Source organism: Gossypium raimondii, chromosome 10, assembly GCF_025698545.1.
Source record: "Gossypium raimondii isolate GPD5lz chromosome 10, ASM2569854v1, whole genome shotgun sequence".
NCBI classification, from domain to species: domain Eukaryota; kingdom Viridiplantae; phylum Streptophyta; class Magnoliopsida; order Malvales; family Malvaceae; genus Gossypium; species Gossypium raimondii.
Genome location: NC_068574.1, coordinates 56,537,890 through 56,552,261, shown reverse-complemented (window position 1 = coordinate 56,552,261; position 14,372 = coordinate 56,537,890). Strand labels below are relative to the sequence as shown.

At 33.3% G+C, this 14,372-nt stretch overlaps 2 protein-coding genes across 8 annotated transcripts; one reads left to right on the top strand and one right to left on the bottom strand.

Moving 5' to 3' along the window:
- The first annotated feature begins 2,887 nt into the window (after window positions 1-2,887).
- On the top strand, window positions 2,888-6,597 carry LOC105777378 (serine/arginine-rich splicing factor RS2Z33). 7 transcript variants are annotated; one of them, XM_012600633.2, is made up of 8 exons: window positions 2,996-3,012; window positions 3,687-3,815; window positions 3,992-4,053; window positions 4,151-4,399; window positions 4,541-4,636; window positions 5,317-5,513; window positions 5,629-5,703; window positions 5,891-6,597. In XM_012600633.2, exons 4-8 carry the CDS (start codon window positions 4,376-4,378, stop codon window positions 6,285-6,287), a joined length of 789 nt encoding a protein of 262 aa, XP_012456087.1. In that variant the 5' UTR covers window positions 2,996-3,012; window positions 3,687-3,815; window positions 3,992-4,053; window positions 4,151-4,375; the 3' UTR covers window positions 6,288-6,597. The 7 variants fall into 7 exon arrangements, with proteins under 7 accessions (XP_012456084.1, XP_052478308.1, XP_012456087.1 ...); XM_012600630.2 differs by lacking the exon at window positions 3,992-4,053 and having other exon boundaries at window positions 2,888-3,012; window positions 4,360-4,399; XM_012600631.2 differs by having other exon boundaries at window positions 3,992-4,399.
- Window positions 6,598-7,980: 1,383 nt separating this feature from the next.
- Window positions 7,981-12,494, bottom strand: LOC105777724 (protein MAEA homolog). Its single transcript, XM_012601117.2, has 7 exons — window positions 12,046-12,494; window positions 10,926-11,120; window positions 10,249-10,371; window positions 9,779-9,964; window positions 9,243-9,376; window positions 8,859-9,045; window positions 7,981-8,311 (listed from the first exon to the last, which is right to left on the bottom strand). Exons 1-7 carry the CDS (start codon window positions 12,385-12,387, stop codon window positions 8,210-8,212), a joined length of 1,269 nt encoding a protein of 422 aa, XP_012456571.1. The 5' UTR covers window positions 12,388-12,494; the 3' UTR covers window positions 7,981-8,209.
- Window positions 12,495-14,372: the final 1,878 nt, after the last annotated feature.

Here is a 14,372-nt window from a genome sequence, read left to right as displayed (position 1 = left end):
TGCTCATCCAATGACCTTGTCATATATGTGTTACCCTAATAGGATATCCTTAATCTCTTTGGGATAATATCCACTCTCCCAATGTGATCCAATTTTATCTCATCACGACCATCACAACTTCCTTTGTGAAAAGTCAATCACTATCAAATAGTGATCAAGTCATCCATCACAAATACGAACGATTCGTGACCACGTTTACTTTTCATCAACCATGTAATGCATATGAGAGGATATTATTTACCCATGTCGCAGTCTATGATTTCCACTGTTGTGAATGACACTGCATAATGTAAAAGTCGTACACCCAACGCACCAGCTTTCAATTAATTATCTATTTGGACTCAAGCTTCTATTTACATCAAAGTGTACGAGTCACGCATACATAGTTCGCCATCTACTCAGGATTTAAGTATACCACACTGTGAACATCACAAGTGAATAAATCCATAAACAGATTCGTAATCTATTCTACTTGGTTCCTATTCTATGTACTATCAGTCCAGTCAGTCACATCTATGTCTCTATCTTCTAGGAGTATTCCACTCCGATGCCAAAGATAAGGCATCTCCTAATTGGACTTGATAGATGAAATATTAGTCTTTCAATCGATTTGCTCATTTCCGATTAGATTAAGGACATGTTTAGGTTCGTTTACTAATACAAGTTGTCTTTTCGTATCACGATCCAACCACGTAATACTGCTTAGTATTAGTTAAACATTAGACCACCGATAAGCAACATTTACTTTGCGTGGAAAAATCATTTGAGGACAATTTATACAAAGTAATGAATTTTTTTAACCAATTTGTTCGAAAAAATACAAGTGTATATTGACAAAAATACTACACTTAAGACACCAAATCTATCAATATACACATTCCTAATTTATATCCTAATCCTAGCATTATCAATAGGAAGCTCATGAAGGATAATAGAATTCAAACACGAAGGGATGATATCCCGAACAATATGGCTTACATAAAATAAGGCAACCCTCGCTAAAGAATAAGTGGCTTTATTGGCACTCAATCGAACCCATTGGAAGGATAAATTATGAAACTGATATTTTAATTCAGTGCAATCGTTCAAATCTAAACCAAACTTTGACAACACGGAACCCGTTTAACCCAAAGCGTTGAACACTTCCATGCAATCAATAACAACTTTGTCATGGTTTGACACCTTGATCCATGAAAGAGCCTCGTGGACAACAATAGCTTTGACACATGAGCCTCTATGACTCCTTGAAAATGCCCCGACAAAGCTTGGATAAAATTGCCCACATCATCTCTAATAACAACGGCAAAATTGGTTTGATTTTCAATGGAAAATATTTATATATTTTTAAACATGTTTGAAATTATTTAATTTAAATTTAGGGTTAAGTTAGAGATGCTTGAAGACAAAAAAATCTCAATTTATGTCGTGCTTAGCACACCTGTAGCGATTGTCAAACTTTTTTTTTTAAATAATGTAATTATAGTTTTTATTATCAAGCATGACATAAGAAATTAATATGTAATTATAGTCTACTAGCCAAACCAAGCATGTCTCAAGAATTAAAGTAATTATACTTTATTGCAATTACTTCGATCAGTTTCGTACTAATTTTGCTCGTACAGCAAATATTTACGTACTAATAATAAATCAGGATAGTCAATTCTCTTTTCCACATCAGTGAAAATTTTGACCTATACTGATTGTACTGGCTCGTCCTGTCAAATTCTAGTTCGATCAATTGAAACATTGGACATCGAGTAATGCATGAATAATGTTAAAAGAATATATATACTATTTCTTTAACTAACTTTGAAATTTAACTAGAAGAAAAATAATAAATAATAAAAGTAAATAATTTATATAACAAAAACTATAGGAATAAAGTAAAATTGGACATAGCCTTATTTGCACACTTTTATTACTTTTTCATTTTATATACTTAGTATAGGATGACTTTGTTGTGAAATTTTTAATATTGTTGTGGATACTTTTGTTATTTAATGTATGAGATTTTTCCTTGTTTATGATACATTTATCAAATGATGAAAATTTATTTGTAAAGTTTATTGATGAATATTTTATATAATTAATTAATATTTTTATATTTAAAATTTATTTAATCTAATTCATTTGATATTTTCAAAATTTTAATATATATTAAATATTCTTAGAAAATATTGGTAATCTAAAATAGTAAATCAAAACATATCGATATCAATTTGTATCAATTCTAGTAAAAAAAACCAGTACGTCCAACGATATAATACTAAACCCATTAACTAAGAACCCACTTATTGTAATAGCTGATGAATTTGAATAGATTTAAAAGGTGCCCCAAATATCCATTATTTCAAATCCGTATAAGCTTATTGTAATAGTGATGAATCCATTAGTTATAGAATGGTTGTAAATTTGATTATATATATATACAAACTGATTTAAATTATGATTTTTCGGACTTGAATGTTTAAAACTAATTAGATTTTTTGCTAATTCGAATATTTAACGGATAATTTCTGATTTAAATAATAATATTAAATTTATTTAAGGACAATAAATAAATTCAAAGTTTAAGCATATCTGAATTTAGATAATTCAAAAATCAGGGTATTTCCATGCTGTCTTTCATAACCTTTTTACTCTAAAATTTAGGACACGTATTCCGAGTTTGTCCAATTACCGGTTTCTATAAATCATTATGATCAAATTTCGGGAGAAGAAAATCCTCCACTTGGACCGGGCCTGGAAGTTAGAACATTGTCCGGTTCTACCCAGCTTTTACGTTTGAAACATTCCACTTCTTGGAAGCCCATTACTGTAATTTCACGAAACTATATGGGGGTTGTTTGGTAATTTTCACGATCTCTAATTTTTGAGTATTGACTGATTCTTATCCTTGTGCCTATAAATAATAAAAAAGAAAACGGAGCGTTTAAGCTCTCTCTGTCTCTTTTCGAAAAATCTAGGGTTTTCATCTTCTCCTTCTTCGCTTTCCTCTTCTGAGATTTCATCGTAAGTATTGTTTTTTAATTTCAAATTTTTAATTTTTTATTCCAATTTTGATTCTCATTCACTTATTATACATTCGATTTATTAGTTATATTTATAGATCTGAAAGGCTGTTGAGCTTTCAAATTTGAATTTGGCCGCCTTTAATGCTAATTTCTCCCTTGCATATCGTTCATTTATTTGTTTGTTTGTTTGTTTTCGCTTCTATGATTTGTAAATGTGGCTGTTGGAAATTGAATTCTGAAAATTAAAATAATACTCAATGTGTTTTCTTTTTCTTTCGTGTTTAATTTTATGTTTTCCGAAAAAAATAGTATTTTTTCCCGGTCTTGTGAGGTATAATACAAGATAATTAGTGCACAGAAACAAGGTTTTGTTTAAGTACTGTTTGGTTGTGGCATTTATCATTTGATATTTGTGTGCAATTGGATTTAAAGTTTTTCGTTTGAAAATTAAAATGGTATTAGAATTTGCCTTGCATTTTAGCATGTTATGTTTGAAATGGATTACAATTTCCTGTTGTAGTAATATAAATATATACTGGAGGGGAGCTTTAAAACATCTTTAACTTGAATTATAGATTTTCTGATTCTGTTACATATGAAAAAGAAATATTTCTTCTACGAAATGATATGTAAATATGAGTAATTGTGTGTTTTTGGTTCCTCTGGAAATAGTTATTGTAGGTAAAGAAAAATGCCTAGGTATGATGACCGCCGCGGCAGTGGTACTCGCCTTTATGTTGGTCACTTATCGTCAAGGACAAGATCACGTGATCTTGAGGACATGTTTAGCAGATACGGGAGGTAAACTAGTCTTTTTTATGTTTTAAGAAATTGTGAACTTTGTAATTGACTAATTGTTATGCTTAGTTGTGTGGCTTGATAGTTTTGTTTTACAAAGTTTACTTGTTTAAAGTGTTCTGTTTTTCTCTATTTGGGTGTTCATGGTTGTTTTATTCTTTTGTATTGATGGCCGTTAGGATAGGTTCAGGTGTAGTGATGATGAAGTGGGGAGAAATAGAGCACTTGCCAAGCCCTTGTGGTAGTGCTTGACATATGATCTTCCTTATAAAATATGAGTGAGAATGTTGCACCCCTCCACGTGTCTGTGTGGTTTAACTTTAATGATCTTGTTGAAGGTCTCTTGGCTTTTGCCTAACCTGGAGGTCTATGGTGAGAGGGTGCCATGGTGGATTTGGCGAGTTTTTCTGTAGTGTTATTGCCTGTTTTTATCGAAATGGAACAATCTCAAAAGTGGTGTTTTTGGTTCAACTGTGAGGGGCGAACTATCAACCCTTCGATAATTGTGTCTTGATGGCCTTACTGTTTCTGGCACCCGTTTGCGCAGAATACGTGATGTGGATATGAAGCGCGACTATGCATTTGTTGTATGTATTCCTTAACTCTCTTAATTTATACCAAAACTTCTCTTTTCTCTAAATTTCTTCAACATATGTTGTAAATATGATATTTTTTTGCTTGGATCTTTTTCTTCTCCTTGTGTGTGTTTCCTGCCTTCCTGATAACAGGAATTCAGCGACCCTAGAGATGCTGATGATGCAAGATATTCATTGAATGGTCGAGACTTAGATGGAAGCCGTATCATTGTTGAATTTGCCAAGGGAGTAAGTTTCTGTTTTTTTTTCAGATATTAGTACCTCGATAATATTGAAAGGAACTACTATTACATTTAAGCCCTTGACTAATTTAATCTTATGATGTATTAACATCTTTAATGCCTTCAGATCTTTGGGTGATGTGAACCATAAAATCTGCGTGCTTAGTTCAGCCATACAGCACGACTCGTTAACCTTCTTTTTTATTTGCATGTTTTCCCATTGCATCTTTATTTGACGTGGCACATACAGACATGAATTTTACCTAGTATGTCGCCCTGCTGTATGATTATCTATCTGGCTTGCTAATAAAATTTCCACTTTTCAGTGAACTGGTTTGGAATATAAAACTTGTCACGCCTGAGATGAGAATGTAGGTCTAGTATGGTGAAATTTGGTTTCCCCAATAAACTCTGAACAGATTTCAATAGTTTCATTTCTTCTTTTTATTATTTATTTAATAATATATATATTTTTAAAAACAACTTGAGTTGAATTGAGTTAGAGAGTATATTAGACGTGGATGAGTGTATATGGCAAACACATGTCTATATATAACCCTAGTGCATTGGCGCTGCATCATTTTATTCTGTTGCCTCCCATTCCTTGTTCTGATTGTTTTCCTGGAATTCATCCTCAAGTTTGTCAATATTTCTTGATCGTTGAATCTGATTTGACTTACAATTTAGGTGCCCCGTGGCCCTGGTGGGTCTCGTGATTACCTTGGAAGAGGCCCTACTCCTGGGTCAGGACGCTGCTTCAATTGCGGAATTGATGGTCACTGGGCCCGTGATTGCAAAGCTGGGGATTGGAAGAACAAGTGTTATCGTTGTGGAGAACGAGGCCACATAGAAAGAAATTGTCAGAACAGTCCTAAGAAACTAAGGTCCTTTCTCTCTTTCTATTCTTATCCTTGTCAGTTTGGTCTGATTGGATGTGTTATAAAAAATTATCTGTCAAGTTCAATTTTGTTTACAAGCGAGACTACTATATTGGTACAGCCGTAGACCCCGCAGTTACTCACGCTCACCTAGTCCCCGCCGTGGTAGAAGCAGAAGCCGCAGTTACAGCCGCAGGTTTGTGTTTAACTCTCCTGAAACAGGATTTGGGTTCTGAAATGTAAAATGTACCCCCCCTTTTTCCGGGTGTGCAGTAATCCCGATGCAAGTCTAAATAAGTGAGGAGGATTTAATGGATAGAAATGTTCTATTTTGTTATTTTTGGGGCCTAATCTTCTTTGTGCTTAATCTTGACCTTCTGCAGTAGATCAAGATCACCTGTGAAGAGAGAGAGGATTTTCGAGCGAGAAGACAAAAGATCAAGGAGTCCTAAGCGCCACAGGGGATCTCCATCACCATCTAGGGGGAGGAAGCATAGTCCAGTGCCTGATGAAAGAAGCCCGCAAGAGAAAGGTAGCCCTTCCCCTAGGGAAGGCAAGGGCAGGCTTAACAACGGTTCAGATTACAGTGCAAGTCCAAGGGGAAGAAACAGAAGCCCAGATCGTGAAGCTGATGCTGAAGACAAGGATTATAAGAACCCTGCGAAAGAGAAAGAAAATGGCCAGAGCCGCAGCCCTAGCCCACTCCCTAGGGAAGACCGGAGCCCTATTTATGATGATGATGATAATCATGCCTCTCCTAGGCGCAGTGAATCGAATTAACCGATGCTTTGGTTTGAATCGGTATGCGTTAGTGACAAATCTCAGTTTGCAACAACTTTTTTAAGTTTTTTTTTTTTATATTGGATTGATAACTTTTATTTTTCTTGAACATCTAGCGCTGTTAAGATTTATTAAACTCTTCCATAAATTCTCTCCTATTTTGTGATGGGTAAAATTTAGTTTTATGATTTCATAAACTCTGTATCAATTACAGATGGTTCGGATCCGTTTTGAATCTGAATCCAAATCCGACCAATTTACTAAGGGGAGGATCTTTTCTAGTTTTTATATCATTTTATCTTTATTTTTATGCCGTTTGTCAAGTTTTCTTTTACATGCCTTAAATGAAGAAATAAGTATCACAAAGTGCCTTTTATCTAAAAATTATTTTAAAATTGTTTACAATATTAATAAAGTAAAAATAATATGTTCTTATTGCTGATTTGACTTGGATTGATTTCAAAAAGTAAGCCATCGTCCGAGTTCGAGAATGTTGATTTTTTTTTTTTTTATGATTTTAGTGTTGCTAAGAAAATGAAGTTAATTGGTTATTTTGCAAACCCGAGTTATTTTTGGAGTCTTTTATCTTTTTGGTGTAAACTGTAAACCCCATTAAGAGTCAAATTAGATATTAAACCCTAAATAAATTGAGAATCGAATTAAATAGATGGTCAAATAGAGATAACTGAATTAAACCGAAGTAAAATCTTATTAAATCTTTTTATTCAAATTTCGATTAAAGCCAAATTAACCGACCGAATTGAATTATCGGTCGATTAACCGATCTAATTCGGTCAGAAGTTAGTTAATGATTTTTTGAAAGTTCGGTTGTCGGTTAATTCGTTTTGAAATTGGGTAATCAATTAAATTAATCGAACTTTTAAAAAACTAATATTATATATTACCAATTCGGTTAATTTCGATTAATTTTGCTTAATTCAGTAAAATGAACATTACCAATTTATTTTTTGATATGTTTTATTCTTATTTTAACAAAAAAAAAACAAAAAAGTAAAAATTTCAGTTAATTCAGTTAACCGACCGAATTAACCGAATTCCAATTAATTCATTTTGAAAAAAATTTTATTCAATTAACGGTTATGAGTTTAAAAAATTCGATTAATACTAGTTCGGTTCAATCTAACACATAAAATTGTATACAGTGTTACATAAAATCCCACACGGAATTGCTTTAGGCTCCAATGTAATTTCCAATCAGAAGCTTAGCTTCTAAAATAGAATATGCTATTTAGCTGAAATCTAAAGTGCTTTTGCTTTTTACATTTTGGAATAAAATTACCAAATTCCATTTATTCATATTAACTACTTAAAAAATTGAGTTATCTTTTTGAAGTTTAGAGAGGATAATAGGAAACCGTTTGAGTGTTGCGATGGAATTGAAATTAGAAAAAAGGTGACGTCCCAAACCCGATTTCTCTTTTACATATATTAGCTCACATGTTTTCTTTGTGTTTTGAGCCAAAAGATTCAATTAATCCACAAATGTTATCAGAAATTTTCATCTCTGTTAATAGTATTTATATTCAATGTTCATATTCATGTATTTAAACATGTGCGCATGATGCAATCATAATAAACATGTGCGCATGAATGCTAAACACGTAATTATATCCAAATACCAGTAACATAAATACAAGTAAATTTTTGCTAACCAAAACAAGCAACAATAAGCTGATAACAATTACCAGAAAATTAAATAGAAAAAAAAAAGGGATGCATTATTTACATGAGGTGAACAAGCTAAAGGTGCAATAAGATTACAATGAGAAGTTCCAAAAATTTCGAAAGCAGAAGAGAAATATATCTACAGATGATGCATAAAATTTACCACTAACATTAAGAGGAAACAGTCCAGGAAGAGTTTTTTTCTTTTTCACCTTTGCAGTGTTGATGGTGTAGTTTTATGAGATATAGGCCTTAACCAGGTCAGAATAATTGCAGACCAGACCAGTCCTCGGACATGTAATTTTACCATTGTTTTTCTCGGCCATTTCTTTGAGAGCCTACAACACAAGACATGGTTAAAAAAACCGGCCTGACATTTGGAAACCGGGATCTTGTCTATCTTAATGTTCTCTGAGAAGCAAGGGTCCAACTGGTTGGATCAAGCAGTTCTATCAGAATAGCTTTAAGCATATATAAAGTAATTTGAATGTTAAATAAGTAATAAATATAGTAGTTAGTAATCGTCTGAACCACAAGTGAAGTGGCAAAAGACTTGTGTTCAAGTCTTTAGTTGATATCTGTCACAAGTTTGGTTCCTAGACAGCCTCTAATTAACAACATGTGTTTTACTTAGTGGGGTATAGTCTTTAATATAAATGTCCAAATCTCATTGCTTAAAATTTTTTTTTTTTTCTGGCTAAACCAGTTTTCCACCAGTTCAAAGAAAGCTTGGTTTTACATATAATGCCGGACAGAACAGGCCACTAGTTCCTGGGTTAACCGGTTTGACTGGTTTGTCTGCTCTGTTCTTTCAAGCACTAGACAATCCAATGGAAAAATAAAAATCAGCAGTAGAAAAGTGAGTTTGTGAGGTAAAATACGAACCTTAGTGCTGTAGACATAGCCGTTAGGTAGGACTTGAGGTGGGTTCTCTGTATCCATTAGCTCTTTGGTTATGTAGCAAACAAGCTTTGAATGATGCTGCTTCGAGTAGGGCAATGGCATCGCTAACTTCCGGAAGTTTTCCTGTGACAGTGGGTCCTCCTTGGTGCAGCCATCTTCAAAACAGCATCTAATTATGTCAAGGGAAAAATTGTAGTTGCAGAAATATCAAAACAATGAAAGCTTGTACGGAAGAACTTGATCGTTATGCATGCCAGCATATGTGTTAACAAACATGCTTTGCTAAAATCACTGAAGTCCCTGAACGACAGATAAATATGGATAAACAAATAGGCAGTCACATAATGGTAGCTACTGTATGGATACGGAGTTTTCAATGCAGACAGGCCTGCTTGAAGATAAATATTCAGCAATGGCTCCAGGGTCATGCCGTGCAACTTGTAGAACTCCTGTTTAAACTGATCCACCAGGAAGTCCCACTGCTTAGGTTCAAACAAAACCTGGAAATGTATCAAAACAAGTTGTATGAGCATTGTTCAAATATAAAGCCTTAAAGTAAAGGCCAAAGGTTGTGCAAGAAAGCATCATGATTGATCAGTGTTGGAACAAAATTTAGGCAAAAGTGAAGACGTAATGTTTTAATAATAATACAATTTTAGCTGATTTATACGAATATAAACATATTTGTGTCAAACACAAAACAAGATCATCTCTCTATATCAAAATTAATTTAAAAGTATGCTCCACATTTGCAATGTCGTCAATCATGTAAAATAAGCTTCTGGTTTTGCCTTTGCTCCCATTACTTATTCTTTCATCAACTATTCATGCAACTGAGCATCCCAAGCATTTAAACTAACCTGAACCGGTAGTCAAATGAAAAGAGGGATAATATTATTCACCTTGTACTTTGTACATTCAGTATTACTTCTAAAGGCCAATGTTGTCATGACTAGCTGCAATTCTTTCAAATGAGTAGCTCCCCATGGTGCAAGGTACCTTCGAGCATACAAAATAGCACGCATGTAGTTTTCAGCTCGTACCAACTCAATGAACTCCTGAAGTCTCAACTGGAATTCAAATTTGCTCTGTAATAAAAAATGATTAAATCTGAGACACATTCCCGGACAGAAAGTAAAATCACAGCTAAATCCAAGCTGGGACACCCACAAATTCTTGACAGAGTACTAAATAGTAAAGAACATCTGAGTTTAATGAATGCAATTATGAGAGTAATTAAATAGCATCATGAAAGCTCAATTATATCTAACTCTAAGATAATTGGAGCTTTGAAAAAGAGTTAAAACATCATCAAGTGAAACTCAAAGACAGTAATGATCATGACAATTCAGAAAACACAATGAGTGCATACCTTGGACTTCTTCAACCGTGATTTGTTTTCTGCACACCAGGCAAGAGCAGGACCCACCTCCTGATTTTTAAGGGCATCAACAACTTTCTTAGCTTCTTGGAAAACTTCAAGATCGACAAGTTCCTGGAACATAAAATTTTAATTAAATTATGGGGGGACTATTTGCAGGCAGACGATACTTTGCACAACTTAATTATTTATTCTTATGTAATCGCCTGTTTACTTCAAGCAACAGCAGAGACATTGTGAAATAATGGTCAAACCAGATTGGTTCCAAGAAGGGTGGCACATGATGCAGAATTCATGCAGTGCAGTGACTTCTAAATGTATGCTAATTGCTACAGTGCGCATGAAGTTCCTATTGGACCTGAACTATTATTATGAGCACAACAATGTTTACAAGCATTTGAAGGGAAATAAAAAAGCCACAAGGAACACCGATGAATGGCGACATCTTCTAATCCAGAAAATTCAAATGTGTGTACAGTGTATATTAGGACAGAAAAAGACGACGAGACAATGCTGATTCAAGGTAACACTAACATGGTAGTGCTTTCATATTCTCCAATAGCCACAATAAGAAACAGCTAGAGAAAACTTTTTAAGTGGAAAACTTAATATTCAATGAATGACAACTGTAACACCTACATATCAAATGAAACATGCATGTAATTTACCTCTATTTTGCTACTTTCAGCAAGCTTCCTTGCTGTGTCATAATATGACATACGCAACATGTAGTCCACAAGGATACGCTTGAATCGCACGTTATTCCATTCTGACAGGTTCTCAGCATCCACGGATTCTAAGTGATCAAGACGAGCACGACAGTTCTGCACCTGCAAGTTCTCTGTTCGACTCCCCTCTTCCAACTGAATGACACAAAAGTATAGGCATCAGTCACTCACTAGCCACCAGTTTAGAGGGGTTACTAACCGCTTAGGATCTATGTTACCTAGAATCAGGATGAGCGTCCGATACAGCTATTACAACACATGTATGCTCAATTTTATTATAAGTTTTTCCATATATTTGGAGGATCGGACCTCCAAACCTATGTCTGAATGTGAGTCAAACACAAGTGTTGGACACAAGTACTTTAGGAAAAAGCAACATGACTTTGGATAACAAATTTATTTTATCATTCTAATTTTTTAATTACTGAACACAAAATGACAGCAAAATTGCTTAGACAGGCAAAAACAAAATTCTACCGATGAAACAAGCAATAAATCATCAAATGGTCATATTTTTGAAGATGAAAATATATAGAAACCACTACCTACGAATGCATCAAGGTTACATATTAAATTGGATAACAAATTTTTGAACTTCAAAAACATGCTAATTGGTGAAACAAACATATAAACACGGGTATACAACATATATATATATCATTCTCACATTTAAACGTCATCTTTCTCCCAAATTAAATATGATGAGATTCAAAACTCCAAATTGTCCATAATTTCAACTTCCATACAAATCAATGCGTTCTCAATTTATCCTTGCTCTAATACTAATTTAATTCTACTTGGTCATAGTATCAAATTTTAGTAAGCCGTCAAGTTTTCAATTTTGATATTCCCTTTCATTTTATATACACAGATTTGATCTTACACCATTTTAAACTTCAGCTATTTTCATTCAAATTCATTCAAAATCTTACCTTTTAGGTCTCCAGGAAGTTGAAAAGAGTACACTTTGCTAACTTCAGTCTATATCACACTCAATTAACTTAAAAACAATAAAACTAATTAAAGAAATAAAATTTGAAAAAAAAATCTCTTCTTTTACCTTGCGCTTGAGGCCTTGCAAACGGGAAACAAGGGAAGTAAGACTCAAAACAGCGTCGTCTTTGGAGATTTCGTTACTATCAGCTACGTCAGCAACGCTTGAAATGACGGCGGAGACTTCTTTCTCGGCCGTCCGGTGATTCGCTCGGATCGTCTTCTTGTAATGTTCGAAGGGAACACGCAAGAATTGGTGCTCCAATTTCAACGATTCCGTCAGCTGGCTCAGCTTGGATGACGGCGTCGTGTTTGATGTGGCGGTGGGTAAGGTTGCCGTGACGGTGGTTTCGGTGGTTGTTGTGGCGGCGGTGGAACCGGTGCCATTTGGAAGGGGATCGATTTCCATTGGGAAATTCAAACAAAAGGGATTTTTTTTATTATTATTTTTGGTTAAGAATTTTCAATGGAAGACTGGAGAGGACAACAACGATTTCCAGATGTAGAAAGGAGACAAGGGTTGTGAATAGATGTGTTTATAAATTGGGTCGGGTCGGGTATGTAAGATTATTTTGGTTTAAATATGTCAAAAATCTCTGTTATCTTTTGAAATTTAAAATTTAGTCCCTATACTTTAATTTTGAGATATTGAGTCTCTGTATTTTTTTATTTAAATATCTTGGTCCCTCCATCTAATTTTTCCATTAAAGTTAATGGTGTCAAAGGTAAAATAACTTTTTTACCCCTTGATATTTATACTTTTTTGTCAATTTGATCCTTACCTTTAAAAGTACTTAAAAATTTTAAAATTAATATTTTCATATATTAAAAAAAACAAAATAATTTAAAAAAGAAAATCAGGTCGCGTCGGGTATGTAATATTATTTTTAATACAATTCTTTAAAGAAAACCTATAAACTTTCTAACCATGGTTATTTGAACTTGATCGGCTAATCAGACTAATTGGATTGAGAATCAATTGGATTAACGGTCCGAAAAAAGATTTTAGACCGGTTTAGACACAAAACGTTACAAACCGGTTGAAACGGTTTTTTTTATAATTTTTTGTAGAACTAGTTAGAGCGACAAATTGATGGCTTAATCAATTTGACCACAGGTTTGATTCTGAAAATCTTGTTCCTAACTCTAAAATAAAATATAGTGTGCACTTAAGTGCATTTGAACTCAGGACTTTCATATTGTTGTAATAGCAATGATGCCAGTTAAACTAATATTGAGTCAATTAATTTTCTTATAATATGTACTTAAATTCGGGTGAGCTACAAATATCATATAAATTCTATCTAGAACACCGATATTTATCGAGTTGAATAATAAGAAACGTGATACTCTTTAAGTAAGGTTTCAAGTTTGAATATTATGGATACAAAATAGTATTGATACAACTTTAGGTTGAGTTTGATTTTTTTTGCACTGATTATTATTATTAACTAATCACAATATTAAAAAATTTGTTTATGTCAACTCGAATATAAATTAATACATTTTAACTATAATTTTTAAAGGTAAATTATATTCAAGGTTATTAAATTATTAGTAAGTTTATATTTTAGTTATTCAACTTCAAAATGTTACAAAATGGTCATTGAACTATTCGAAAGTTTTCATTTAAGTCATTAAACTATTCAAAAGTTTTTATTTAAGTCATTTGGGCTGTTAAGTTTATGTCTTTAAAAAAAAAGTTCAACTATCAAGCTTCAAGCAACAATTCGAAGATTGATACGATAGATTAGTACCTATCAACAAGTAAAAAAACATACCTTATATCTAAGTCAATTTGACACTTAGTGTTGGAGATTGAAGACAAAAGTTGTTTGGATTTTGATTCATAGATTCATGACGTTCAAAATTGTTCTATGAAAAAAAAATGACTTGTAGAAGAAAAAGAGAATGAAAGCTTTTAATTAGTGCAAGTGCTGCAAACAAATAATACCATACAAGAGTATTTTAACAACCCAATGACTTAAATGAAAATTTTTGAATAATTTAGTGACCATGTGGTAACTTTTTAAAGTTGAGTGACTAAAACATTAACTTACTAATAGTTTAATGACCATAAATGTAATTTACCATTCTTTTAAATGTTTGAGAAGCAACAGCTTTTACTAAATAGTTGGGCTTTGACTTTTTGGAACCTAAGCCCAAACTTTATATTGAAAAAATTGGTAAAAACTAATAGGAATCAAACATTAAAAATGGGCTGCACTCAATACCGTACTATACATTATCACGGTTGAGTCTTAACTCGGATGATATTAGTATTATTGTCAGTGTAGGAGGACATGGGTTTTAGTGCGCTGAAGCAAATTATCCTCCTATTTAAGGGTTGGGGAGGGACTATGAGTAATTTTAGACATTATATAAAAAAGAATA

What these genes read in the sequence shown, in the direction of transcription:
- LOC105777378 (XM_012600630.2), top strand. Translation starts at nt 3,706, where the DNA reads ATGCCTAGGTATGATGACCGCCGCGGCAGTGGTACTCGCCTTTATGTT. An exon ending in TTGTTGAATTTGCCAAGGGA is followed by an intron (nt 4,637 to 5,316) that starts GTAAGTTTCTGT and finishes CTTACAATTTAG; the next exon opens with GTGCCCCGTGGCCCTGGTGG. An exon ending in AGCCGCAGTTACAGCCGCAG is followed by an intron (nt 5,704 to 5,890) that starts GTTTGTGTTTAA and finishes GACCTTCTGCAG; the next exon opens with TAGATCAAGATCACCTGTGA.
- LOC105777724 (XM_012601117.2), bottom strand. Translation starts at nt 12,387, where the DNA reads ATGGAAATCGATCCCCTTCCAAATGGCACCGGTTCCACCGCCGCCACA. An exon ending in CTGAAAGTAGCAAAATAGAG is followed by an intron (nt 10,372 to 10,925) that starts GTAAATTACATG and finishes TTTATGTTCCAG; the next exon opens with GAACTTGTCGATCTTGAAGT. An exon ending in CTGAATGTACAAAGTACAAG is followed by an intron (nt 9,377 to 9,778) that starts GTGAATAATATT and finishes ATACATTTCCAG; the next exon opens with GTTTTGTTTGAACCTAAGCA.